General features: G+C 51.9%; 9 protein-coding genes across 9 annotated transcripts; 4 read left to right on the top strand and 5 right to left on the bottom strand.

Annotated features, from left to right (window-relative positions):
* Positions 1-1245: 1245 nt before the first annotated feature.
* PG986_011209 (Actin-related protein- ARP1 class) lies at positions 1246-2528 on the bottom strand (the record flags this gene model as incomplete). Its single annotated transcript, XM_066847431.1, has 3 exons — positions 1246-1308; positions 1364-2134; positions 2220-2528. 3 exons carry the CDS (start codon positions 2526-2528, stop codon positions 1246-1248), a joined length of 1143 nt encoding a protein of 380 aa, XP_066696922.1.
* Positions 2529-4575: 2047 nt separating this feature from the next.
* Positions 4576-6003, top strand: PG986_011208 (monooxygenase; the record flags this gene model as incomplete). The annotated part of the gene is made up of 1 exon (XM_066847430.1): positions 4576-6003. The coding sequence occupies one exon, from the start codon at positions 4576-4578 to the stop codon at positions 6001-6003; it is 1428 nt and encodes a 475-aa protein (XP_066696921.1).
* Positions 6004-6907: 904 nt separating this feature from the next.
* PG986_011207 (uncharacterized protein) lies at positions 6908-9403 on the bottom strand (the record flags this gene model as incomplete). The annotated part of the gene is made up of 1 exon (XM_066847429.1): positions 6908-9403. The coding sequence occupies one exon, from the start codon at positions 9401-9403 to the stop codon at positions 6908-6910; it is 2496 nt and encodes an 831-aa protein (XP_066696920.1).
* Positions 9404-13538: 4135 nt separating this feature from the next.
* On the top strand, positions 13539-13835 carry PG986_011206 (uncharacterized protein; the record flags this gene model as incomplete). Its single annotated transcript, XM_066847428.1, has 2 exons — positions 13539-13675; positions 13760-13835. The coding sequence occupies 2 exons, from the start codon at positions 13539-13541 to the stop codon at positions 13833-13835; spliced, it is 213 nt and encodes a 70-aa protein (XP_066696919.1).
* A 287-nt stretch (positions 13836-14122) lies between these two features.
* PG986_011205 (aconitate hydratase- mitochondrial) lies at positions 14123-16580 on the bottom strand (the record flags this gene model as incomplete). The annotated part of the gene is made up of 2 exons (XM_066847427.1): positions 14123-16471; positions 16536-16580. The coding sequence occupies 2 exons, from the start codon at positions 16578-16580 to the stop codon at positions 14123-14125; spliced, it is 2394 nt and encodes a 797-aa protein (XP_066696918.1).
* Positions 16581-17825: 1245 nt separating this feature from the next.
* On the bottom strand, positions 17826-20135 carry PG986_011204 (uncharacterized protein; the record flags this gene model as incomplete). Its single annotated transcript, XM_066847426.1, has 6 exons — positions 17826-17874; positions 17929-18769; positions 18831-19009; positions 19069-19353; positions 19393-19488; positions 19555-20135. 6 exons carry the CDS (start codon positions 20133-20135, stop codon positions 17826-17828), a joined length of 2031 nt encoding a protein of 676 aa, XP_066696917.1.
* A 746-nt stretch (positions 20136-20881) lies between these two features.
* On the top strand, positions 20882-21250 carry PG986_011203 (uncharacterized protein; the record flags this gene model as incomplete). Its single annotated transcript, XM_066847425.1, has 2 exons — positions 20882-21133; positions 21194-21250. 2 exons carry the CDS (start codon positions 20882-20884, stop codon positions 21248-21250), a joined length of 309 nt encoding a protein of 102 aa, XP_066696916.1.
* A 3410-nt stretch (positions 21251-24660) lies between these two features.
* Positions 24661-26150, top strand: PG986_011202 (uncharacterized protein; the record flags this gene model as incomplete). Its single annotated transcript, XM_066847424.1, has 3 exons — positions 24661-24767; positions 24824-25123; positions 25184-26150. 3 exons carry the CDS (start codon positions 24661-24663, stop codon positions 26148-26150), a joined length of 1374 nt encoding a protein of 457 aa, XP_066696915.1.
* A 297-nt stretch (positions 26151-26447) lies between these two features.
* Positions 26448-26729, bottom strand: PG986_011201 (uncharacterized protein; the record flags this gene model as incomplete). The annotated part of the gene is made up of 2 exons (XM_066847423.1): positions 26448-26619; positions 26683-26729. 2 exons carry the CDS (start codon positions 26727-26729, stop codon positions 26448-26450), a joined length of 219 nt encoding a protein of 72 aa, XP_066696914.1.
* Between the last annotated feature and the right edge of the window lie 244 nt (positions 26730-26973).

Raw genomic sequence — 26973 nt, 5'->3', positions numbered from 1 at the left:
GTAGCCCGCTCTTGAGTCCGCCGCTGAGTCCGCCGCCGCCATCGCCACCATCACCAATTGCAAGTGCAAGTGAGGATCCTGATGTCGTTATTTCAATGAGGGTGACCTCACCAAGGATTTCTATCGACGATGTCGATGTAGGTAACTCCATGACCGCGTTCCCACCGTGTGTTTTCAATACTTTTGTCGGCGTGGGCGACTCGGTGACGGCGGTCCCTCCCCTGGGTCTTCGTTGTTCGCGAGGCGGATGCAGTGACCACGACACCGGAGGCGGCCGTCGTCGTTGCGTCGCTGGTTGGTGCACCATACGGGACAGTCGTGGCCCCCATCGGGGCATATTCCAACCCGACGAGGAATGAACAAGCGTTCTGAGGGTAACAGCATGTACCAGGAGGAGGATGAATAGAGACAACAGAAGGTTTTCAAGCAATCCAACGCCTGCCAAGATGTGAATTTACCGGGTTCATGCACAGAAAGGAGCGAGGAAACGTTAGGGGAAAGCAGGGCTGGGAGCAACACCAGCCCATCTGCGATTCACGAGAGCCCGGCCGTCCCCCTGCAATCGAGAGCCTGTTGGCTTGAAACGTTTCCGTTGTACCGTCTTTCAGTTTCCTATTAATACATGTGAACAAGCAGGCTTTACATAGTAGTCTCCGAGCCTTACCACTTGATCCCTACCAAAATGCAATCAAATGCGTGCATAAATACCACTCTGTGGCGCGTTCTCGCCTATCCGGTACATGATGGAATTGCCCACTCTATTTGTCGATGGATGATTGCTTAGGCAAATGGTCCTTCTGACCAGCCTGAATTGATAGCAGGCCTTTTCTGTACCGCACTGTATCATGCAGTGAGATTGCTCCCGAAAGAGCTTGATCTTTATCGGCGCCTCCTTCCTCTTCCGGTTCAGTCGACTCAAGATACATAGGAGCAAGGTCAAGCTTTAAGAACGTGGGTATCATTCATCTCTACACTAGATGACTTCTCTTCAATATTACAAATGCGCAGGCCATCGTCGTCTTTCCTGCATAGTCTTTGTCCACAGTCGTCTATCTCGTCCAGTTTCCACCGGAACTCCAGTTGCCTCGTCTAATCGCGTATCGCTCGTATGCGCTTGACATGCTTCTAGTCGTAGATGGGTAGTCGTACTTGGTGGTCCATATCCCTGTGACTCGTGAAGGCATTGCCATATAGCTGGCGCCGTGCGGCAGCCTTGTTCAATAGCATAACAATGACCAAACATATTTACGTGAACTTCGTGTGGATGATGTCGGGATTCTCGTGCCAATCGTCTATGCTCACCCACATCTAGGAATCGTTAGCTCCACACGACCAGTGGGGGATTGGGTGGGAATTGGCATACCTTTCTAAACGTACTCAGACCCGCCAAGATACTACCGCCTATCCAGGTCGAGTACTTCCTCTCCGGCGGGGCAAAGATCTTGATGCGCATATCCTTGACGGCCAGCTTCTTGACCTCGTTCAGTAACCGGTCGCCGAAGCCCTTGGTCAGAGTGCTTCCACCGCTGAGTACAATGTTGCTGAAGAGCGACTTTCGCAGATCCAAGTCGGTGCGGTTGATGGCGTCGGTGACGATTTGCTGGACACCGGGGTATTCCAGTCCAATGATCTCGGGGTCGAACAGGATTTCCGGGGCGCGGAATCGCTCGGGGCCGACCTTCAACCTGTGGCCGTCGGGGAGAACGTAGTCCACGGCCTTGCCCGAATCCATCTTGGCAGATGTATATTCCTTCTCTTCGCGCTTGGGATCGGCCGCAACGTAGGAAACGGACTCCTTGATCAGCCTGACCACCTCCTTCTCGGCCGAGGTATGGAAGATGTAGCCGCTTTTCCGTAGCAGTGTCTGCATGTATTCGGTGACGTCGCGGCCGGCGACATCGATCCGGCGCATCGACGAGGGAATGGCAAAGCCTTCGTATACAGGTACGGCATGCGAGACACCATCGCCAGAGTCGAGTACACATCCTGTCGTCCGACCGGACGCGTACAGAGACAAGACGGCTTGGATGGAGGTGTAGAGAGCTGGTACGTTGAAGGTCTCGAATAGAATCTGGGCGGCGGTGTCACGGTTCGCGCGGGGGTTCAATGGCGGCTCTGTTAACAGGACGGGATGCTGCAAAGGCGCAAGAGACGCAGCGTCAGTGTGGGGACTCTTGGACAGGTCAGGGCACACGGGGGGGGGCATTGGCACGGCATACCTCTTCACTCATAGCGTTGAGCCCTTCACTGTAGACATACTCCCAGATCTTCTCCATATCGTCCCAGTCGGTGACAATGCCATGCTCCAGGGGGTAGCGGATCTTCAGTAAGCCTCGGAGCTCGGTCGCGGCTTTCTGGCCTATGAAGACGTCGCCCTCCAATGCGCCGGCGAGGACTCTGAGATGCTTCGGGCGTCCGACGAAGGAAGGGAAGTAGCATGCGGGGAGATCGGTTCCCGCGTAACCGGCTCGTATGGTGCCTGAACCATTATCGAGCACGATGGGCGCGTTGTGTAGAGGTTCCGCCATATTGTCGACCTGGTATTATGCTATTGCCCAGATGCATGTGTGGTTTCCAATCGCGCTGGGTTTTCTTGGCCGCTCGGGGCCTCGTCGTCGTTGCGATGTTTGTGTTCGGCGGTGCGTGCACGTGGTGGGTTCGTTTGTTTGCGAAGGGAATTGCGGGTTCAGCAACAGCTGTCAACGGGCTGGGAGCTCTTGTAGAAGCTCAATGGATGCGCAGGCAAGAGCAGACGTCCCAAGATGCGCCGTCAGAAGGGTTGGTCCACGGGCTGTCGGCTTGGCGAGGAGTGTACCGTGGCGGTGGCAGTTTGGGAGGGATGGGGAGGAGTGGTGAGTGGTGCTCTCTCTGCTAATGCTCCATAGCTCACGGGACGCGTTGGCCCCAAAATGTAATGTTGCCAAAAGTTCAGGAGCTCTGCTTCTGCAGGGGGTCCAATGGTCCAATTAGGGGACGTGCAGGGCATCTTTGATTGGCCTGGGCCGGGCCCATCGATAAGCTAAACCAAACATGGGGAAGGCACGAGACGGGGACGGGGTCTTATCCCACCATTTGTTTGGCTGGCAGGCTGCCTTGACACTGGCGATGAACTCACCATAGCCCATGGTGATGGACTCAACTCTCTCGCCTGTGCTCCGTGAAGAGGCAACGAATCGACATTAAGAATATCATATCTCCCATCCAATCTTAAACCACACCCACCGGAGCCGAGAACCATCATCAGGGGCCTACAAACCGGGTCAGCCATCAAAATGCGCTGGGTCCGAATGGGCTTGATTGGCTGGCGCAGGTTTGCTGTCAACGCATGAAAGTGTAGGTAGGCATGAAAGTAGGTAGGCAAGCGCGACGCTGTTCAGCTCGTGCAATCTCCATGCCGCCCTTGATTGAGTTTTCTCGCCTTCATACATTTGGAGCTCCCCACCCATCAACCTACATTTCTGGTGTGTTGGACACATCGCTTGAGGCATCAACTTCTAGCCACCGTTATCTGCCAACTCCGGTTATACAACCAGCATTGACTCTGTTCGGTTCAGGATTGGGTTTCCCATATTGATGACATCGAAATTTGCTTACACGATGGCACCCAACGATACTTAGACGATTTAACGATACCTAGGTAATAGTATTGCACACTAGAACCCGGGCACTGCGGTTTCAATATTCACAGGCTGACAGGCAGCACCTGCAACATCTATCAAAAGTATGGTATTGCTGCGGCCATGTCACGGGACCCGTGCACTACAATTGAGCACGTTGCTTTTCAGGTTCCAGATGGCAGGAGCCGATGACCAAAGCGCGTACCCGACCGGGGCCGATTATTGCCCGGGCCCGTCCACGACCCGGGTGTGCATCCCACACCCATTCCCACAAACCACTTGGCTAGTAGTAGCTCACCAACATGCACCCCGATAACTTGCTTGTCAATCAGCATTGGCAACGATCAGGCCTTCCCAGCCCAGAGGCTGCAGGTGTGGCTCCACCACAGACGGACCTCTGCAAGGGTATAATCCCCGCCGAGACGCCGTCTTCGACGCCAACCAGCGACGATGGCGGGCACTGACTGCCAACCCTGATTTGGGGTCGGGGCCCGGAGTGCATCTCCCAAGCCGCTATACACCACTTCCCCCGCATTATCATGATCTTACCAAGCAGCATGATCTCAAACATCTTCGTCATTCTCTCGGCGATCGCGCTCCATCATAATACGGGTGTAGAATAACTCCCGTGGATTTGGGGGTGCGGGGAAGATCTGGCAGGATCCGACGCACACCAAGTAACCACGGCTTCTGGAACCCCCAAACCCTTCACTTACACGAGTCATCTTGGCCCACCCCTATATCGTGGCAGTGGGTATAGTTGATTCAAACGCCGCATATATTAACCTGAAGGTGTCGCCTATCCATTCAAACGTGTTTGGCAATAAGAAAGCCATTTCTCCAGAACCACCAAGATCGTGCAGCTAGATCAGACCCCACATACTCCGGAAACCTCGACTTTCACAGCCGTTCATACTCCTAGTCTGACAGCATCGCCTAGCTTCGGTTGGGTGTCAAGATGACCGCCAAAACCCCCTACACGCCCCCGGCGCCCTCGCCGATACCCCTCACCGTCCTAATCGTGGGCGCCGGCTTCGCCGGCCTCACGGCCGCCATCGAATGCCACCGCCACGGCCTGAAGCCCATCGTGGTCGAGAAGTTCCGCGCCATCAAGCCGCTGGGCGACATCATCAGCTTCGCCTCCAACAGCTCGCGCATCTTCGAGCGCTGGCCGGGCGTCTCGGAGCTGATGGAGCCCATCACTCTCCGCCCGCGCGACGGCTTCGGCATCCGCGCCTCCACCACGGGCGAGACGCTGCTGCAGCAGGTCTGGACCGACGAGCAGAACGCCTGGGGCAACCGCTACGACGGGCACCGCGGCGAGTACCACACCATCGTCTTCCGGCACGCCGTCGAGGAGCTCGGCATCGACGTGCGGCTCGGTGCGGGCGTGGCGGACTACTTCGAGACCGACGACGAGGACGGCGGCAGCGCCGGGGTGGTGCTCGAAACGGGCGAGCGGATCACGGCCGACTTGGTGATCGCGGCCGAAGGTGTGCGGTCCAAGGGCCGCACGACGGTGCTGGGCTACGAGGACCGGCCCAAGCCGTCCGGCTACGCCGTGTACCGGACCTGGTTCGAGACCAAGGACACGATCGCGACGGACCCGGACCTGCGCTGGCTAGTCGAGGGCGGCGACAAGCACATTTGCTGGCTCGCGCCCGACATCCACTTCATCATCGCCATCCTCAAGAACGGCCAGGACATCTCCTGGGTCTGCACGCACAAGGACACCGAAGACATCGACGAGTCCTGGCAGCTCGAAGCGCCCCTCGCCGACGCCCGCAAGGTGCTCGCGGGCTGGGAGCCCACGATCCAGAAGATCCTCGACAAGACGCCCGAGCCCCTCGTCGACTGGAAGCTCGTCTTCCGCGACCCCCTCGAAAAGTGGATCTCCCCGCTCCGCCGCATCGCCCTCATCGGCGACGCCGCCCACCCCTTCCTGCCCACCAGCATCCAGGGCGCCAGCCAGTCCATGGAGGACGGCGCGACCCTCGCCGTCTGCCTCCGCAAGGCGTGCGAGCGCGCCGCGGCTGCGACCAACCAAACCAATGGCGACACGACTGCCGATACGCGCGCGGCAGCAGTGAAAGAAGCCGTCGCGACGTTTGAAGCGCTGCGCTACGAGCGCGTCAAGAGCGCGCAGAAGACGGGGGCGCAGACGCGGGATATCTGGCACAAGGCCGACTTCGTGGCGGCGCGCAAGGACCCGCAGAGCCTGCGGCTGCGGCGCGAGGGCTGGTTGTTGAATTTCGATGCGGAGCGCTATGCGGAGGAGTGGTATGACCGCACGGCGGACGTGGTGCGGGAGAAGGGCGTGGTTGAGGCGCGGCAGCTGCATGTGCCTGAAGGGGCTCGGTTTGGGTTCATGGAGTACGAGACATAAGATACGTAGAGTGCTGTTAGATAACTGCTACAGTAGACCAGTAGAGTCGGTAGATTGTTCAGAGTTATATTTATAATTATGCTACATGTAATCATATCATTGCATTGGAACCAACTTGTTTGCAGCATTGGTTTGAGGCCGTTGTTTCTTTCATGAGAATCGTTTCTCTGGTGTGATGTCAACCACGCCAGACACCCATCTTCATATCTTTTTTGATAGTCATTTCTCTACATATAAGAAGAGCTGGGTGCACTTGTTGCTGTTTTCGATTACAGTCATCCTGTTGTTGGTTGGTGTGGCGCCTGACCATTCCCCTTAAATCTGACCCACACAGCCAGCCTACTTGAATATGCATTCGTATAATCAGACTTTACTATACTTACTACCTTACTGACTGTTTACACTGCTAGGTAATTTCAAGTCGGACATCAAGGCGTAGGCACGTATTTGTTCAGATACCTAGATACGCCCATCTTGGTTCATATTACATCACGCAAAACAACAAAGCAAGGAACTAGAGTCGTGAGAGAAAACTAATAAATAATATAAGGTGTATATATGCCTAACGATTTCGCTGTTCCCCGCAAAGAACGAAAAACCCCAGGCCGTCTGCAAATGCCAAAGAAATGCAAAGGGAGCTATAATCAACTCGCTCATCCAATGGCTTCCTAGAGCCTCTCAAGGGGCTTAGGCTTTCTCTCCTTCTGCTCCCTCGCATTCTCGGAGTGCTGTTCAACTCCCTATGATTATTGAAGCTCTTTGGCTTCATTCCATTTCACCATGTCCATAATCCAGTACAGTCCTCCACTGATGCCATCCGAGAGAACCTCAGCTCTGCCGAAGTGCTCTGAGATTCTCGTCCTGCTCTTGGACTTTGTGCACCAAACGAGATAATCTCGGGTCATCATTCAGTCGACGTCCAGTCACCTCTGTAGAGCACAAACTCGGTCGAACGTTGCTGTTGTGCGGGGCCTTCGCCGCCGCTACCGCCGCCGCTTTCCGGGCCGTCCATCTCGACATCGCCGTCGTCGTCGAAGAGCCGGGCCTTGCCTTTCCCCTTGGCGCGCTTCTTGCGCTGCTGCGCCTTCGTCCGCTGGTCCGCGTGGTAGGCCTCTCTCATCTTGTCAAGTTCGGCCAAGGCCGACATCCAAGCCGGGTTCGTCTTGACCCGGTCCGGCAGCTCCTGCTTCTTATTCGAGGGCAGCTGGCCCCGGGTCGCCTTTCCTTGGGCCAAGCGTTTGGCGACCTGGCCGTAGTTCTTGGGATCCTTTCGATATCCCCGGGCTTTGATCTCCGCCTGCTTTTGCGCATGCCACTCGGGTGTCCGGGCATGGGTCCAATGTGTCCACGGGTTGATGTGCGCGGAGATTTGGGGTATAGGCCGCGAGGACGTAGTTGCTTGTAGAGCATGGGAAGGGATGCCAAATATTACCGAATTCGGGCGACTGGATTCGTTGGCTTTTGAGTAGATGGCCGAGTCAAACATGTCCGCATCGTGCGTATCCACTAGCATTTTCCGGCGCTGTGCCGGCGGAAGCTGCTCCCATCTCTGCCGAGTGACGTTCGTCCAGCGCCGGTCCGGGCCAAGCAGCGGTCGATCCGAGTCTGACGTCTTATCGCCAGACCTATTCGCCGCAGCCGGTTCGCTGATGGCCAGGGCTGGGTCTGGGTCCGGGGTCGGGGCCGGAGCCGGGGTAGGCACCACATTCGAGTCTCGAGCTGGGCCCGGTACTGGCCGATCGGAGTCCAAGTGTTTATCGTCGGTTCGGGTCGAAACAGCTTTCTGAACCACCCCAACCCGCCAGCGATCCAGTATGGGCCGATCTGAGTCGGAGCTCTTACTACCAGGTACGTTCCTGTCCAAACCTGGGGCTGCAGCAGTCTCACGACGTGCCAGCTGTGGCGTCTCCGAGCTTGAAGCCTCGCCGCCAAACCCATTTGCGACCGTTTTCGGGCCCGTAACAAGTTTCCGGTGGTCCATTAAAGGCTGCTCCCAGTCTGATGGCTTACTACCAGATCCGTTTGTAACCACTCTTGGGGCTGGGGCTGGGTTTTGGTGGTTACCAAGAGACCTACTGGAACCTGACGTGGTTTCTCTCGCGAGTTTTACAGCAGCCTCTAAGGAAGTGGTAGGCTTTCGGCGGTCCATCAGTGGACGGTCCGAATCTGATGTCTTATCACCAGAGACAACCGGCGCCGTTGTGCCATTTGTTGCTACCTTTGTAGACACCTGGGTTGCCGCAGCCAGGTTATTTGGGATTGCCTGCTTCTCCTGCTGTGCTTCTCGGACCTTTTGCGCCTGCTGCGCCGAAGACGCCCGTGGTGGATTAGGGCGGTCGACTCCTGTTCGTCTCTTCGACGACTCATCATCGCTACTTGAATCTATGCTGATGATTTCTAATGGCTCAATATGTGTTTTGTGCCCATTTTGCCCCTCGACCATAGGGGCAACCGGAGCACGAAGGCCATTGCTAGGAGGCGCCACTGCAGCTAGGGGTAGCTGAGGTGATGATGAGCTGGACTTCTTGGTAACCTCCCCATTAGAAGAAAGAGCCGCTGAATAATTAAGTGCTCGCTGCGCTGCTGTCTGAGCTGCCGCATGAACTTGTGGCGGAGCGGCACTATGGTAGCTTGCTCTGGACGAACCACCGAAATGCAAAAAGCCGTCACCTGGTAGCTTCAAATTGAAGCTGCGACTGTCTGCCATAGTTTGTGTACGCGAGCTCGGAGTTGGCTCGGGGATTTTGGCAGCGGTGTGCAAGACACCATTTGACTGGGCATTGCTGCTCTGCACATTATTGGCCTGTGCGCTGCCGCCGATTGGTTGTGTGCGTGGTTTCGCTTCCTGCTGTCGACGCAAGATTTCGGGGTTGGGAGACTGCGACCGCCCCAGTCCGGTACTGCGTTCGTTCCGATTCGGATGAAGACCAAATCCGCTGAAGTTGGTCTTGTCGGATGGAAGCGGCGAAGCCCTTGGGCTCTCTCTCGGCGGCTGCGAATGAGAGTCTTGGCGGCTAAATCCATGCAGGCTCCCAAAATTGCCCAGGAGTGGACTTTGCGACTGTGCGCCCGGCTTCTGCAGACCCTGCCCAAAGGAGCTCTCACGATCAAGCACATGGCTCTGCTTTCGAGTCTGCGGCGGCGGCGCAACATTTGAAGGGCTTTGAATGGCCCGACTGGCTGTCTGATCCGAAATTCCTCGGGTTGTACTGGCGACGGTTGGTGGGTTTGGCGACTTGCCGTTGCTGGCCAAGTCGTAAGGTGGGGAAGGTCTCGCAAGAGTCGGGACCGGAGCGGGAAGAATACGCTGGACTGGCCTTGATGAGGCGCTCAGGCACTCAGCGTCGCCCCTCGCCTGGATGTCGAATACTTCCCGAATCCCCGGCGCTCTTTGCCTCATATTCGCATTCGACACCGCGATTGGTTGCGGGAAACTTTTTGGCCTGGTGTGGGCATGTTCACGACCCACAGTCCCATTTGTCGAAGGCGGAGGGTTTTCTGTCTGGGCGCGCAAGTTGAAGTTATTGTCTTCCTCAATTCTACGTCGAGTCTCGACCCGAACGCTTTCTTGACCCATGGGCGGCTTGGGGGCTGTCATTGGAGATTGATGCTTGTCGGTAGAGCGAAAGCTTGTAGTGTCCATTCCCGCCGGACTCGTTCGAGCCTTTTTCCTAGGTGGACCCGAGTCATCATCCCGAAGATTTTCATCGTTTTTCACCGCGGGCTCAGGCGATGAAGCTACCACGATTTCGGCCTCGGTTGCCGCAGCCGAGTTCGAAAGTGGCTGTGCTGGCTTTGGTCTACCAGCTGTTTTCCTTGCTGCGAATTTGGCATCTAGCAACTTTTTCGAGCTGTCTGGTTTATGTGACTGGGGTGACGCCCCCGACGCGTCTGACGGGCGCTCACTGTGGGAAGCCAACGTCTCGTGAGCAACGTGCGACCTAAGCTGGCCTGGACTTTTATAAGAATTTCCCGTTCTTGTCTGGATGTGCTTTGGCCCTGCTGGGCTGGACGATGACGACGCAGATCTGAGCTGGCTCGGGCCTACCAAGGGAGTGCCTCCCTGCTTGTGTCCTGCATGCAGCTGGCAAAGAGGGCCACCAGTAAAGCACGACTTGTTGCAGCCATCTACACTACACTGTTGGCCCATGTTGATGTGGACGCTACTCCCAGTGGCAGATGAGCCGGGTCTCGTCACCGGTGAGCCGCGGTCTGATGACAATTCAGATGAAGATCTAGACATTGTCGAGACCGACGGAGAGGATGTCCGCGGGACCATGGGGGCAGGTCTACGGTCAACTTGTGCTCAGGAAGTTGCTGGATCATTGTACTCGATATGCCCGCTATAGAAATATGCACTCCCCAAAACCGGCTGTTCCCATTTGTTAGCAAACATGATACTTGGGTCAGGATGGAAGAAAAATCAATTTGAAGTGCGGCGACGAATGTGCTCGCGCAGAAGCGAGTGCTCGGCGAAGAGTTGATGGCTCGGCGAGGACAGGGTGGCTATACGTACATGATCTTGTTTGGTCTTTGGCAAAAGAGAGTTCATGCATGCGCAGCCGGCTGGCACAATTGGTTTTGCGTATACGATCTATTATGTTGCGATGCAAGCCGGGCCATTTGGCGGCGAAAACTGAATCGTATATACTCAAAGAGCTGTTTGTGTGTCTGAGGCGATGGGTTAGCCAAATCTGATGAATAGTAGTTGTTGCTGGGAAGAAGGCGGGGCTGTGTTGGTTCAGAGTAGAAAATCAATCCACCCGTCTCAGGTCTTTTCAGTTTTTATTGTAACGTCATGCTGCTCACCACAACGGCTTCGAAAGCTGCATCTCGCTGACACATTGGCTGAGCTAGGCTCAATTGTCGGCTGCGGCCTTTGGCTTGGCTCTATAGAGGCATGCCGACACCAAGCTCCAAAATTGCGGCCCTGTCAAAGCGAGTTTGACATTCATATACATCGGTCCCTATTTGAAAGACGTGACAATATGGTACACAACGTGTGTTGCGATCTGTCAAGTCCGAACAAGACGGGTTGATGTGCGCCTTCCTCACGGTCGGCGCTGGTAATGATCGGCGGATATAAACTCCAGAACCAGAAATGGTTAAAGAACAGTCCGACCTTTTACCAGGTTGCTCATCATCGACGGGTGGATTGAACATGAGATGACAGTTGTGAGAACTGCTCAATGGGAGAACAGCCAAACCTACCTAGGTCGGTGCAAAGAGTCACGAGAAAAGCATGAAGAGACAAAAAAAAGCGCGAGCCCGGAAATCCTGCACGATCTTACCCGGCCTCCCAGAAACGGTAGAAAGCAGTAGTACTGTGACGTGTCGGTCATAGGCACATGAAGTTCGTACGGGCGTGGGTGGTGGGGCAGGCTTGGCTGTGAGCGTCCTCCGTCCGGCGCGCGCTCTTTGGCGACTCGATAGGTCGCAGAAGGAGCGGTTGATGGCGAAGCTCGCAGTCAAATCAGCACCAATTATGAGCCCGGCAAATACGAGGATGAGATGGCCGGATCGTCGCCTTGATGCAAAACCCTCCAGTCCGATGGAAACCCGTCAAGGGGCCCTGCAGTCGTCGTGAAAAATCAAAAACAAATTGGGAAGTTCGTTTGGCGCGTAGGAATAGATAGATCACAGCAGAATGCAATAGCAGCAGCAGCAACTCGCGCGCATGTGGCCCGAGCGCTCATCACTTTGGTTGGCTAAATGTTGTTCCGTTCCCGTCCTTGTTGGTTGGGAAGGTACGTGCAGGCCAGGCGGGACCGTGCCTATCATTCCAGCATCGAGTCAATCAGTCGAAAGAATATAGAAGGCAGGAAGGGCTGAGGGATTATACACGGCTCCTTCCTACCAGAGTATAGTATAGAGATATTTCGATGACGGAGAGACGTGCAAGCAGCCGACTTGCCTGGCCTTGCTTTTGGGGAAAGACACCATCGTGGTCCTTCCCAATCAGGTAGGACCAGCTGCAACCGCAGCTTTGCGGGCGCATTGGGACCTTTGAACATGGGCGCGCTGCCCTGCTCTTATAGAAGAGTGACCTGAGCTCGGCATATAGTCCAACTTGGATGAAAACCAGGGCAAGGATGACGGGATCGGCCGCAGCACGCGTAAAGAAAGCAAGGTAGGTGCGTGCCGCTGGCCCCTACCGTATTAGTCGTATCATTCATAAGGTACTGCGCGAATGAGTCACCCTTCTGGAGCGCGCTTCCCCGATGAAGCATTGAGAATCAATGTGGTCGCACAAACAGACCGACCGTACAAAAAAGGGAGGAGGAAAGCGACCAAGGAAACTTGACCTCTTATTTCAGCGGTCAGGTCCCGTCGGTCAGGCAGGCTGCTTGTAGTTTGATGGAAATTGATCAATAAAAAAGCAAGCATGGATAGATGGGGCGTTACGGTCAAATCGTCAGCATTCTGGAGCAATCTTTCTCTGCATCTGGGATGGAAAGAGACGGGAACGGGAACCATGGGAAGCCAACAATTAATCCATTGATCCGTTCATTGGATACGAGAGGTTTGCCTAACTCCAGACTTTGCTTAGCAGAGCCTTACCTGAGCACGGAGCCGGGTCGCATCTAGATGCTCTCAGCCTCAAATAATCGAACGGTGCTCTTGGTCACCTGTTCGCCCCGATTAATGCAGCAATTCCCAATGCCTTAAAAAAACGAAGCCAGAAGTTCTAGGCCCCGCGCCGGTCCGGCGCAGCAGCAATCAATTGCAATCGTCGTAGTAAGCGTGCGTCCGTCCCCAACCAGGCTGCGAGTGGTAGTGTTAGTTAGTTGGCGGCCGCCGCCCAATTGGCGCATGGAGCACGCGCGACAAAGGCCCGGAGGCTGCCATGGACAGGCCAAGGCATTGGTCGGGATTTAATTGCTCTCATCGCACCACATCACACCACCGCGTCCTCCGAATCGCACCACCGCCCGTAAGAAACACCACACCATGACGATGCCGCCCGCCAAACGAGAAAGGATTTTCTCCAGATTCCCAGAATTAAGATGAACTCGTGATAGCTTTTCGCTGGAGCCCCCCAAGGGCCCCAGGGGTCCTTTGGCGGGAAATGACGCCGCCTTTCTCCTGTTTTTCCCTCATGCAGAACCTCCTGCAGCGCCAGCGAAGCCAGCTGGCCGGGACCTGAAGCGCAGTCAGACGCAATACCGTATCTCGGAAAGGGAGTGTGCCAGGATCTCGGGTCCTGCCTCCCTCCGCCCCCAGAATTTCCCAGAAATGACGACCATGCAAAATGCAAACTGCAAGCCTGGCATGTGCCAAAAGGGACAGCTGCAGAAGTAGACAGAATTTTTATTTTTGGCAATATATAAACTACCGAACTCGCTCGTGATTCCTCTTACACCTTGCCTCACCATCAGCATCATCGGATCTTACCTACCTTCTACTTATATACACCGAGTTCCATCTCTCTCACTCTACCTCTCCCACTCTCACTCTCACGCACAACGACCTTGAGTCACTCATCCAAACACACCAACACCCAAAATCACCCCCACCACCACCACATATTCAAGATGAACTCCCAAATCCTCCGTCAAGCCGCCAAGGCCGCTGCCCGCCAGACTGCCGCTCGCCGGGCCTTCAGCAGCACCAAGTCCGCTCCGGCCGACTACGGTCGCCTCTTCCAGCAGGCACGCCGCACAGGCATTGTGTATGTTCCTCTTGTCACCCACGATCTACCATACCTCCCATATCTATATGACTCTTGTACTGACTTGAACTCTTCTGCTTATAGCTACGTTCCTGGTCTCGCACTCGTCCTGGGCTGGCCGTTCGCCGCCGCCAAGATGGTCGACACCGTGTCCGCATAGACATTATACCCATTACTTTTACGACACGATATCATGGCCATACTTCTTTGTACATACACTTTTCGGGAATGGGATAGAGGCGTTCGAGGCAGATCATCATCTTTTTTAGAAATGGATCAGGATAACCATTTTGCATAAAAATAAACCTGAAACTCTTTGTACATGATTCTATTCTTTTTGATGCCCCCTTTAACTTGTGAACAAATAGGCCGTGAAGATTTTGGTATATACAAGGGATCCCAACTGACAGACTGATCCGGGTCTACTACTTTTCCTTGACAAAACACTTATACAGAAGCACTCTTACTCAGCAAGTTCAGAGCGCTACCAGCCAGAATGAACTGGGCCTGGTCCTCACTGATCGCATGCTTCGTCTTGATGACGACCTCCTCTCCCGACTTATGCTTCTTGACATGGAGGCTCACCTCGCCCTTGCCGCCATTCTGCAGCATATCATACAAGCCCTCGGTGGCGACTTCGTCGCTGGCGCCGATCTTGTCGTAGTCAGCCTCGTTGGCAAACGTCAAAGGCACGACACCCTGCTTCTTGAGGTTGGTCTCATGGATACGGGCGAACGACTTGCACAGAACAATGCGCGCGCCGAGGTAGCGCGGCTGCAGGGCAGCATGCTCACGTGCGGAGCCTTCTCCGTAGTTGTGCTCGGCAACGACGAGCCATGGCTGTTGGGCCTCCTTCCAGCGCTGTCCGAGCTCCGGGATAGTGTGCTTGGAGCCATCAAGGTCATATGCAGCATTGACCTCGCCGGTCTCGGCGTTGATGGCGGTATTGAGAGTGTTGGTGCTGATGTTGGGCAGATGACCCTTGTACTTGAGCCAGGGGCCAGCGGCAGAGATGGTATCAGTCGTGCACTTGCCGGTGATCTTGACTAGAACGCGAAGACCAGACAGGTCGGAGTTGGGGAATGGCTCGAAAGGCTCAAGCAGCGCGAGGCGCTCAGAGCTAGGCGAGATTGCAATGTTGACCGATGCGTTGGGTGGCTGGACAACAGCCTGGAACTCGGGACGCGCAGACTCGAACGGTTTGGTGGGGATCTCAGAGCCGGAAGGAGGCGAGAAACGGAATTCCTTGCCGGACGGGGTGGGGATGCTGTCGGTAACAGGGTTGAATGTAGTGGAACCAGCGAATGACATGGCGGTGACGATCTCCGGGGACGCCAAGAAATTCATCGTGTCGGGGTTTCCGTCATTTCGGCCACGGAAATTCCGGTTGTAGGAGGTAAGAATAGCATTCGGCGTGCCCTTCTCGACACCATCCTGTCGCTTCCATTGGCCAATGCAAGGCCCGCATGCGTTGGACAGAACAGTACCTCCGGCCTCCTTGAAAGTCTCGAGGGGGCCATCACGAGCCAGTGTCTCACGGATCTGGTCGCTACCCGGTGTAATGTAGAAGTCCGAGGACGGCTTAAGACCTGCTTCCAGGGCTTCCCGTACCATACTCTCCACACGGGTCATGTCCTCGTAAGAGCTGTTTGTGCAGCTACCAATCAATCCAGCGGACAGCTTCTCGGGCCATTTCTGCTCCTGCACTGTTTCCTTGAATTGCGACAAGGGAGTTGACAGATCGGGGGTAAAAGGACCGTTGATGTGAGGTTCCAGAGATGACAGATCGATGGTGATCACCTCGTCGTACTTTGCGCCGTCGTCGGCCCTCAGTTTGACAATGTCGGAGAACTTCTTGGCTTCCGCTGCGACATCGTGACGGTGTGTCGCTTCCAGGTATCGAACGTGCGCAGGGCTGAAGGGGAAGATCGACGTGGTAGCGCCGACCTCGGCACCCATGTTGCAGACGGTCGCCATACCGGTGCAGCTAAGAGACTCAACGCCGGGCCCGAAGTACTCGACGATGAAGCCTGTACCTCCTCGGACAGTAAGTTGTCCAGCCAGGTTCAGGATGATATCCTTGGGCGATGCCCAGCCGCTCAGTTGGCCCTTCAGCTCAACTCCGAGAACGCGGGGAGCCTTCAATTCCCAGGGTGCGCCGACGAGAGCTTCCACTGCATCAGCACCGCCAACTCCGATCGCAATTGTTGAAAGACCGCCACAGTTCGGTGTGTGACTGTCAGTGCCAAGCATCATCAGGCCGGGCGCACCGTAGTTCTCCAGGACGCTCTGGTGGATAATGCCAGCTCCCGGGGGCCAGAACTCGATACCGTATTTCTTGGCGGCAGACTCGAGGAAGTCAAAGACCTCCTGGTTCACCTTGATACCGGACTCGAGATCGGCCTTGGCACCGCGCTCGCCCACAATCAAGTGGTCGCAGTGAATGCTCGCGGGGATCGCGGTCGAGGGAAGGTTGCAGGTCATGAATTGGAGCAGGGCCATTTGGGCGGAGGCATCTTGCATAGCGACTCGGTCGGGCTTGAGCTTGAGGTTCGCGGTGCCGCGGATGTTGCGTCCACCGTTGGTGTTGGTCGTCAAGGACTCCTCGACGTTGTCCAAATGCGAGTAGAGGATCTTTTCGGCCAGGGTCAGGGCGGTGCCCCGGCCCAAGACCTCGCGGACCTTCTCATAGTTCTTGAGCAGCTTGAAGTAGGGGGGTATGCGGGGGTTCGTGCTGTCGAAAGAGGGTGTCGCGAATGATCGGGTGCCTGCAATTCGGGTTCTTGTGGCCAGGCGCTGCTCGTACGATCAGTCAGTAAGTGACAACCCCGCGGATTGGTTGTTTGGCTGCTAAACGTACATTGAAAGCCGTGCCACGGCGGCACGCAAGCTCGACAGCCCTCATCTTCCCAATTGGCTCTGCCGGGAGTTGGGAACAGCGGTGCAGGTGACAAGACGTTGTGGTTTATCACGATGTCGTCCGACAAAGGAAATTTTAGGCTTGCAAGCTTGCTATTGCCACTACTCTGATTGGCCATTTCGCGCCCATCTCACCAAAGTTTTTGCCGACGCCGGCCTGAAGCAACTGGATCTGGGGAAAGACAGGCGCACGTACCACCAACCCACCAGCTGCAAGCTTGCAACTGTTCCACTTCTAGCCGGCGTCTGCTTCACCCGAGATCTGCATTGTCTTCTATTATTAGTTGCTTTAGAAGATATATACCCATATTCGTATCGCTCAGCTTTCCAATTACAATGGTATGACCAAAATGAGTGTATTGATTTGGTCAGTCTACTGGCACGGCTGAGCTACGTGGTCTTTGCCGCGCAGCGTGGGTAGCACCGAGGAGAGGATGGCGTTTGTGTTGCGGAGCTGGAGGAACTATACGCCTGAGAAGTAGGAACCATGTGTTTTGTCAAATTAACAACCCTAGATCAGCCTGACACTTGATACATTCAGCATATCTATTCACTTGAAATCATATTGATACGCTAGGGAGATCGCAAAGATTGCTAGGTGTTGATACCCCAGAGCTACCCCGAAGACCTATGCTGTGCTGAACCACGTTGAAGAACAAATAACATATCCTAAATGGACATTAGCAAACATCAAAGCAGGACGAATTCAGAACACATACACCCAACTTTTCTCCCTCTTGGGCGCCGGCGTGCCCGTCAAACGAGATCTTCGCCAGATGACTCTTCCGTTTCTGAAGAAACACAATATTCTTGGTCGTCAAGTCAGTCAAAAGGATTTTACCAATAAATTCTGGGTAAGCTGGACGTTACCTCCTCGACTGTGCCCTTCGCGATGTACTTATAAATAGTGACTTCACGTTGCTGGCCAATCCTTAGAGCTCTACCGATGGCCTGATCTTCGACCGACGGATTCCACTAAGGCTCGACGATGTGCACCCGATCAGCAACCGTTAGGGTCAAGCTATTTTCGGCCCGTTAGTCAATTGCTATATCGGTCGAGAAGAAAATCAATAAGGTGGTGTCCTGCTACGTACCCGACTGCTCCCGTCGCGATGGATAGGAGCAGAATGCCTGGTCCGCCTTCTAGGGAGAACTGCTGGAGGATCAGTTCTCTGTCCGCGAAGGGTGTACGTCCGTCAATCCGGCAGTTCGGGACTCCTTGTCGAACTATTCAGTGCTGTAAAACATCGAGAGTCAAGCGCCAAGACGTGAAGACAATGCTACTCCACAGTCAGTGTGAACAAAATCGGTTCAAAACTAGAAGGGCAACTGACTGTTTTGAAGATGGCGAATTCAGGATGTTACCAACAACAGCATTGAGCTTGGAGGAGAAGCCGAAATTGCCTTCCTGTGCAGGGCTGCAGGATTCAAGATCCGACATTGGTTGGCTGACGCTTGTCGTGTAAGGTGTACCATATCCATCGTTCAAACGCGATAGATTAGCTGCGTCCTGGTCCAAGACTCTCGAGCATTCAGGACACATCTCGAGAGCACCCAAATCGGCACTGATCTCTGCATTGTCGCCATAGCAATATGCGCACATCTGCTCATCACTGGGCTTGGAGGCTTTGTTTCTCATTGCAGCTTTCCCCTGTCGCTTTGACGCCTGCGGTCCTGGCGGATCTTGACGTCCTTTGAATGTGCCGTGGTTGCAAAGTCGGCGTAGCCTCGTGGTAGCAGCGAACAGTACAGTGCAACGCTTCTTGCACGGCTTCTTATGCGACTCCATGTACGAAACATCTTCGATCTCTTCTTTACAGCGATCTAGAATTCCGTAGTAGAGCTGTGATTCTGTTTCAGTCAACGGGATGGCAATTTCTCGAGTCTCATGCGATGGGAGACACAGCAGCTCTGCCGTGCGACGGAAACAAGCGATACGCAGCAACAGCTGCAAGTTTCGGAAAGGGTCAAGTGATCTAACGTTTAGTTGCTCGACGATGTGCTTTCGAAAGAAGCTCGGTTCTGAGAACGGTTGGAAGTGGAGGAAGTCCAGCAACGACCTCAGGTCATCCAAGCTATTCTGGATAGGGGTGCCGCTAAGCCACCACCTTCTTTGAGCCGTAAGAGATTTGGCGGCCTTGAACTGTTGGGACGTGGTATTTCGGATCCAGTGAGCTAAGCCGGTCAGTCTCGGAAAAAGGATTATCAACTAAAAGGACCAGGTCTGCCGACTCACCTTCATCTAAAACGACACGAAACCACATGATTCCCTGAAGTAGCTTGCGGGATTTCCAGTCTGAAACCAGTGTATGATATGTAGTCAAGACTACATCATTATCGACGATATCTTCTGACATCTTTACACGGTTGTGGCCATGGAAAATGCAGAATCGTATGGCACCGGGTATGATATGCCTTGGTTTAAGTGTTGTCAGCCAAACTGAGGACGCGTTCTTAGGCTTTGTGGGACATACTTCTCGACCTCCGATTTCCATACTCTCATGACCTCTGAGTAAGGAGTTAGCTGAAGTACATGATAGTTTCTGTAATCCACATGCGCGGAGACGGAGCGACAATGAGTGTTGCTCTTGTCGTTGGGAGCTCCAGCTCCATGTTGGAGAACTCTGCGGCACTTGGCATTGAACACAACGCAGCACTCAGCATCGTTAAGGACTTCCCAAGGCCCATAACATCGGCAACAATTCCGCCAAGTAGTGGACTTGGAGAGACCGGAAACTCTCTTGTGGATTTCTGTCAGCCTAGTGTACACCACCATGTAAGAAACAGGATACACTCACGTGTTGCCAATGACACTCTTGAGGATGTTGGTAGCGGAAGCAGTGTAATCCCCTTCCTCTCTTTTCAGGATCGAGATGATTCCTTCTCTTTGATGTCTGTGCTTATGTCAGTTATTAAAGGATCAATGGGTCAATGGAAGATTGTATCGGGTTTTCTTCTACCTCTTCAATGTAGTTGTAATCTTCTCGTCTACCGCCGATAAAGTTGAAACCAGGGAGGACGACGAGTCTGACTCAGCCAGGCTGTCCAAAACGGTCCCCAATCCTTGGGCAAGCTCTGAAGTCTCTGTATCGTTCATTAGGGGTCCAATGAGATGCGTCAGGTCAGTTTTGACGCCCTTGGGATAGTAGTAATGTGGGTTAATATGTGGTATGGCGGCAGATAAGAAACACGGGTGTTGCAGAAACCCATTGGCTCTCGTCAGAGCGGTCCCGACATCATCGATCATATAACTAGGGCCTGATAGGTTGATCGATATGTCGACTACGACGTGCTGGTCCTTTCCCTTGAGACGCTTCGGGAGGGTGGATGCATCCAATACAGCTGTATGTGTTATTTGGGGCCATTCGAGGAATGACTTCAAGATCCCTGTCGTGATGAGGTCCAGTATGCCTACTTCACCCTCGTTACCAGTTTGCCTCAAGTAGTAGTAGACAGGACCTCTTTGGAAGATCTCCAGTTCGTAAAAGCGGTCCCAGATTGTATTGGGGAAACCCCCTAGCGATGTTGACCCCATTTTCATTTTCGCATCGCAAAGCTTCGAACCTTATTAATTTCCTATGAGCGAGATAACTCAGTGGACATCTATTGACGTACTGCTCCATAGCAAACCGTTTCAGCAGCTGCAGGTGTCGATGTTTCTTCGGCGGATATACTTTCGGCAACTTCGCGACTGGCAGTCCTGTCCGGATCTACATCTGCAGTAAAAGTGGTATCGCGAGAGGTGCATGGGCGCTTTACCCAAAATTGGTCTTCCCCAGCATTGTCGAGGTCCCAATGGCCCCGCTTGGATTGGGTCGTGTTAGCTATCTGGCCGCGTTGGTATACAAATATTAAATCATGCGCTAGCAACAATAACCTTCAAGTAGTAAGAAATGTGTTTCCCGTCGACAGAAGACAGTGTGTCGGGTGTTCCAAATCTCGGGTTTTCCTTGCATCGAATGTGCCTGATCGAAGCAGCTACGAGGCAGAGAGGGCTTGTACGAGGTAAGCGATGCCTCCTGTAAAATTTCAACCAGGCTGTGCGAAAATCTGCCTTATGCGGCTGCAGCTTTAGCTGCATCCTGGGCGCTTATGGCTCGGCTCTCAAAGGGGCGCAGCTCCGAGGCAGCCTAGAACCCCTCTCAGATAATTGTGCCTTGAGCTCAGGGTTTAGTCAAGCTCCCTCCAGGCTGTCGGTGAATTTTTCCTTGGGTTCTTCTCCCCACCATACATTCACTGTTGACGATACTACCTCTTTGCAACTTCGATGGGTCCCTTGAGGCAGTCATGTCCGGGGCGATCTTAGACCGAGCAGTCGAAAGGTTCCGTGAGCAGCTTCCAGAAGAGCATAAGAAGCTGTTCACGGCATCTTCTTTAGCCGATGTGGAGAAGGAAATCGAGTCTATACAGAGACGATATGGATCAAAAAAGCAACTGCGTCGTTTGAGCAGGCTCTCGAAGTTCCTTGAAGCCATGGCTCAAATTGAACAATTGGTCCAGGTCTTCTTGAACGTCTCAGAGGTTGTCGCATATGTGTGGGTAAGACTAAATACCTCTTTCTGACATTGGTAGCGAGTTTGTGCTTACATATTTTGACAGGGGCCAATCAAGCTCGCACTCATGGGACGGAATCCTAACTTCTTTGCCGCTAGCTGACTAACGATAACCTCCTCCACAGATTGCAGGTACGAGTGTCCAGACACTTGATCAATTGCTGGACATATATGAGGAGATCGGTGAGGTGATTCCTGGACTACGGCAGTATGAAATAAGTCGATACACCCCCCTACGCTCACACCCCCCAACGGACATAGGCAAAAACACCATCCCTGATTAACACCACCTTCTTTCTGTAATTATATATAAGTTAGTTTTCGTCGCACTTTTAATTAAATTACTTCTTTCTTTTCGTTTTTTTTTTTATATTTAACGCTATAGTGAGCGAGTTAGACCTTAATCGTGCGATTTAAGACGTTTCCCGCGGCGCGCGTGTTAATGCAGCCGCCTTAAAGCACCGGGTTAGCCGCACAATTTTAAAGGCTCGGATAAAAGGCCGGTTGACTCGAAAAGACAGAAATGAGTCGCTCTAGGTGCTAATTTCGGTAAAAGAGTTTCGAATTACGTCTTAAGCTCTTACACAGGTTTTATTAAGTATTACACCACCGTATATTTACCTTAAGATATTTACTTAACGTATACTTAAAGCTAATAAAAGTTACTATATATTAAAAAAACGCTGGATTAATAAATTTTTTAAGCGCCACCTTTACTTAGATTTTATTTTTTTATATATTATAGATTTTCGGCGTGTTAATAATATTTTTAAGGAAAATATTTAAAAGTTCTTTAAGAGGCTTAAACACGATTTTTTAAAGTTTATTTCACCGGCCTTTATTTAGAATTATAACGAAGTTAATATATAATTAAGTACCGGCAGTAATTAAATAATAATCGGCCCTGCCGGAGTACGAAAAGTTATCGTTAAAAGCTTTATTAATCGAGAATAAGTAACTATAATAAAAATAATTAATACCGATAGCCGGTTTATTAAACCGATAGTTATATTTAAAAGCTAATAGTTTTAATTATAGTGGTTTCCCGAGGAAAATAATACTTTTACCGATTAAATGAAAAGTTAAACCTTCGCGGCGTTACCGAAAGGTTAAACGAGTAACGAGTTAACGTTAGTATAGCTTAAGTAAACCTTTTTCTTTTAAACTACCCCCGATAATACTGACTAGTAGCGCTTTCTTATATTAAATAGCTACGCTTCCTACTTAATTAAGGAGTTTCTATTAACGTATATCGAGAATAAGGTTTAGCTCCTTTTTTTCCGGCTTATACGTTACACTTTTTATAACCTTTAAATTTAAGGGTATTTAATATATTTAAAGGGAAATACTACCGAAAAATTACACTGCACTACTTAGGGCTTAATAATATAAAGATAAGTAAAAAAGAGTTTCTAGGGTGTTACGCGGCGGTTAAAACCTTTATTTTTAAGCCATATATTATTGCCGGCAAATAAAAGGCAGCTAATATCTTTCCTCGTAATATTAATAAGCCCTTAAATTCTTAGCTTCGAAAATTCGAAGCTTCGTAAACGGTAGGACCGGCTAAAAAGCTAACACCGGATTCGGAGGCCGAATATATAGTACTTCTATTAACTATTTTAATTAGCTCCCGGTAGATTAAAAATTTGGCCGAGAAGTTAAAAAATAATAATATGCGATTCGATGGCGTAATACGGAGGGTGCTGTTTCGAAAGCTTTAAAAAAGCCTAAACTCTTTAAACGGCCAGGTCGGCCAGTTTTAACACGAGAAGGCTTAGTTAAAGGCTAATTTAAAAAAAGAAAGAGGAAAAAAGAGGAAAAGGCTTATTCCCGACCTTAACCGGAAGTATGTATCGATGGTAGAGGTGAAAGAAGTAAAGAGGGAGAATATAGGTGGTTCACATACGCCGGCGCGTATAACTCCGCCGGCATTATTATAGGAAACACTAGAATTAAGTTCTAATGCGGAAAGTGAGGCCTTTAGTTTAATTAAAATAAAATAACGTTATTTTTATGTTTTTACTATTTTTCGTTGTTTTTCTATAAACTAATCTACTATATTATTGCTTGTGGTATTTTTATTTTTCGCCGATGACCGTTGGGGGGTGTGAGCGTAGGGGGGTGCATCGACTTACTCTTTAAGGAAGCCCCACCAGTGCTTGAAGTCCACGAAAAGTACTTCTGTGATATTCTCGACTTTCACCGTAACGCTTTAGAAGTGTTCTGTAGACCTGGTAAGAAGTCATCCTAAACTCTGTCAACCGCCATTAACTGACGTAACGAGGACTCAGGCTGGCGAAGGGTCTTCGACTCAGCCTGGAAAACGTTCAGAAGCAGGTTCGATCCCATACTCGAAAGCCTAAAACGTCACCGGGATCTTCTACGGGACGAGCGACTTAACGCAGCCGTACGGGAAATCCAAGAGACCAGAAGCCAAACACTGTATCATTTCAACACGTCTTCGGAGCAAGCATCAGCTAACGTTCTCAAATTGAAGACCAAATTTGATGAATCGTACGGCAATTTATCAGCAGGTATATACGGTTTGGCCCAGTCATTACGAGAGCTCACAAAAGCATTCTTGAGTAACCTTCCTCTTCAAGAGATGAACTCCATGCTCACTAGATTGGACTCTTCTGATTTTGAGGCTGACCAACATGCGGCCTTAAAGTCATGCCATGATCAGTCGGGTAATTGGATATTCAAAAACCGGTCCTTTCTAGGCTGGAAACAGTCGAAATTGCCCCCAAGGTATATACTGTTCATCCGCGGCATGCCAGGTGCAGGTATGTGAACTAAGACGCCCAAAGCTTTCGGCCTGCTACTGACAACGCAAAACAGGAAAAACATCCCTTGCCGCAAGAATAATACATCACTTCTCGACCCAGTCAGGCTCAAACCAATCTGCATGTTTGTATTACTACTTTAAACATAGTAGTAACGACAAACGCTCAATGAATCACATGCTGCGAGCCTTGCTGGTCCAGCTAATTCGCCAGGATGCAACTCTGGCCCGCGTGCTATACGAGAAATGCTGCTTGGCCAGTATGGCAGAAGCACAGACAACGGAGACCCTGAAGAGTTGGGCTGGCGAGCTTTTCATAACCCAAACGAGGTGCATCATCATTCTCGATGGTCTGGACGAGTGCAACCATCATGGAACTGGATTTGAGGCTAAGGAAATCCTGATTTGGTTCGTCACAGCTATCATCCCGAAATTGCCTCAAGAAGGGTTCTGAAATTCGGCTGTTGATTCTGGGTCAAAGAGATGGCGTTGTTGACCATACACTTTCTGGATATCCTGCCGTCTCCCTCGATACCTCCACTCTCCGCCTCGATGACATTCCATCCTTTACGAAAGCCCGCGCATCTGAAGTTGCACAGAGATTCAAGCTTGATCCAAGCGAGAAACAAGACATTGCTCAGAAGGTGGTATTAACATCGAAATGTGAGCGACTACAAGTTCTATGTCCCTCTTCATTTTATAACGCCTCTAACTTATTATTGTTAGCGATGTTCCTCTACTCAAAGCTTGTCATGGATAATCTCATGGCCCAAGGCTCAGTAGCAGAATTGGAAGAAGAACTGAACGAAATCTTTCCGAAGGGCTTAGACGAGGCGTGCGTTACCCCTGAGTCGTTATCGTTAGTGTAACGGAGATCTAACCATTTACTAGATACGAACGTGTTGCCTCCCGGGTTTTGGACCACCCCAGTCGTTCCCCAGCCCAACGGCGAGCCGCAGGCCAGATATTGAGATGGCTGACATGCGCAATAAGAGACCTCAAGTGGAGAGAAATACAGTCTTTCTTCGGCATTGATCCTCACAAGGGAGTCTGCGATCCAAAGAACCATCGAACTGATGACTGCAAACATACATGCGGGTCATTGGTGGAGTCCTATCAGCGGGAGTTCAAGGGGTCATCCGTGGATACCACCGACCTCGTTGTAGGTCTTGTTCACAATACAGCCCGGAGGTAAGGATGCATAAACACTTTACCTATGATGATTCTGCACAAGACTGACCAACTAGCTAGGTACTTAATCCAAAGCAACCGCGTTAATCTACCAGCGGCCAATGCCAGCATGGCAATCTTTTCATCGGCATACCTAGCTTCCTTCGCGATCAAGAACAGTTCCGACACCGTGGTCCGTGAAAATGCACTGAACGGTTATTACGGACTCCTCGACTATTCGGCATCCTCTTGGCAAGAGCACTTGGTACTCAGCTTGAGACAAAGCTGCGAGCTTTCTCCGTTAACAGTACACAACCTGCAACGAGGCGTACTCTCGTTTCTGCAACGCCTCGACTTCAACCACATACCTGAAGACTTGGGAGACAGGATTGAAAGTGCGAAGAAGTTCTTTGACAACGCCTGTCTGAAGCACTGCATTCTACGCATAGAAAGCCTTTCTACTCCCATTCGAAAGGCCATTGAGGACATCGACCCTATTGTTCTTGATGATCGGTCTAGAGATGTCTTCCTCTCCTTGAACGGCAACCAACGGTTCAAGTGTCCCAAGCCCCGATGCTTTAGATTCTCGGAAGGCTTTGAAAGCAAAGAAGCGAGAGATCGGCATGTTACTCAACACTATGCCCCGTTCACTTGCTCTATTGAGAGCTGCCCGCGAGAAAGGGTCGGCTTCCTTTCTCGTGCCGACTTGTTAGGACACACGAAAGAAGCGCACACAAGCCAGACGAACACGCCGACAGCCTTGTTTCCCACCGGCAGTAAACCAAACGATCCGTTGTACGATGCCTGTGCACGAGGCGATATGCAAGCTATCAAAGGTTTAGTTAACACGGCTACGGGTCTACGCATAGGATATAAGCACATCTCAATGGCTGCGAAAAACGACCACGCCGATGTATGCCGATACTTCGCACTCAGCTCCAAGGACCTCTTGCGAGGAGAACCTATATTGGAGTCGCTGACCGATGCCATAAGAAGCAGCGATGCCAGCATGTTTCCATTATTGGTTAAAGCAGCGACGCCAGAGTAGACGATTTAATATATTAACAGCGGGTCCTTTACTCACGACATAACAGCGGCTGTTAACAAAGTTGGGAGAGAATTCTTTGATATGCTTTTAACTATGAATTCTAAGAGACGCGAGCCATTGAGCTGCCTAGATATATTCATCCACGTAAGTCGCCGATATGTGGAGCTAAATAATTATTTAAGAATCGATCAAATGTTTAAGCACATTATCAGCATTTCGCCGGCAAAGGACGAGTCGACTATATTATCAAAGGTCATGTTGGACAGAGTAATAAGTTTAGATCACTGGTCTACTATGTTATTTCTCCTGCGTCGTATGGACGAAAACACTGCGAAGCTGAAGAGCGAAAGCAGCGATAGCCCGCTGCATAAAGCCATTGTCACCTCGAAGAGACAGTGTATCCAGGTCCTGCTGGAGCATGGTCTCGTCAACGATATGGGCATAGTCAACAACAAAACCGGAGACCGACCTATCCATGTTGCTTGCAGGCGGGGAAAAGAAAATATCGTCAAGCTGATACTTCCCTACTCACTGGACCATCTGAACGGTCCAAATGCCAACAACGAAACCCCGCTCCATATTGCAGTCAAACGTAGGTCTGTCAGGGTTACGGAGGCTCTCTTGGATACAGGAGCAGTTGATGTTTATAAACGTGATGGAAGGGGTCGGACGGCTTTCGAGATAACCAAGACGCCCAGCATACAGTCCCTCCTCCGTTCAGCAAGTGGCATAGATGACATACCAATTGGCCTACCAATCGACACCGGATCTGGCAAACCTGGCGATTCAAGGTCCGTTGAAACCTCGGAATCCATGCATAACG

The sequence above is a fragment of the Apiospora aurea genome (assembly GCF_038362705.1).
Source record: "Apiospora aurea strain CBS 24483 chromosome Unknown utg000007l_segment0_segment0, whole genome shotgun sequence".
NCBI lineage: Eukaryota > Fungi > Ascomycota > Sordariomycetes > Amphisphaeriales > Apiosporaceae > Apiospora > Apiospora aurea.
This window is presented reverse-complemented; position numbering and strand designations above follow the sequence as displayed.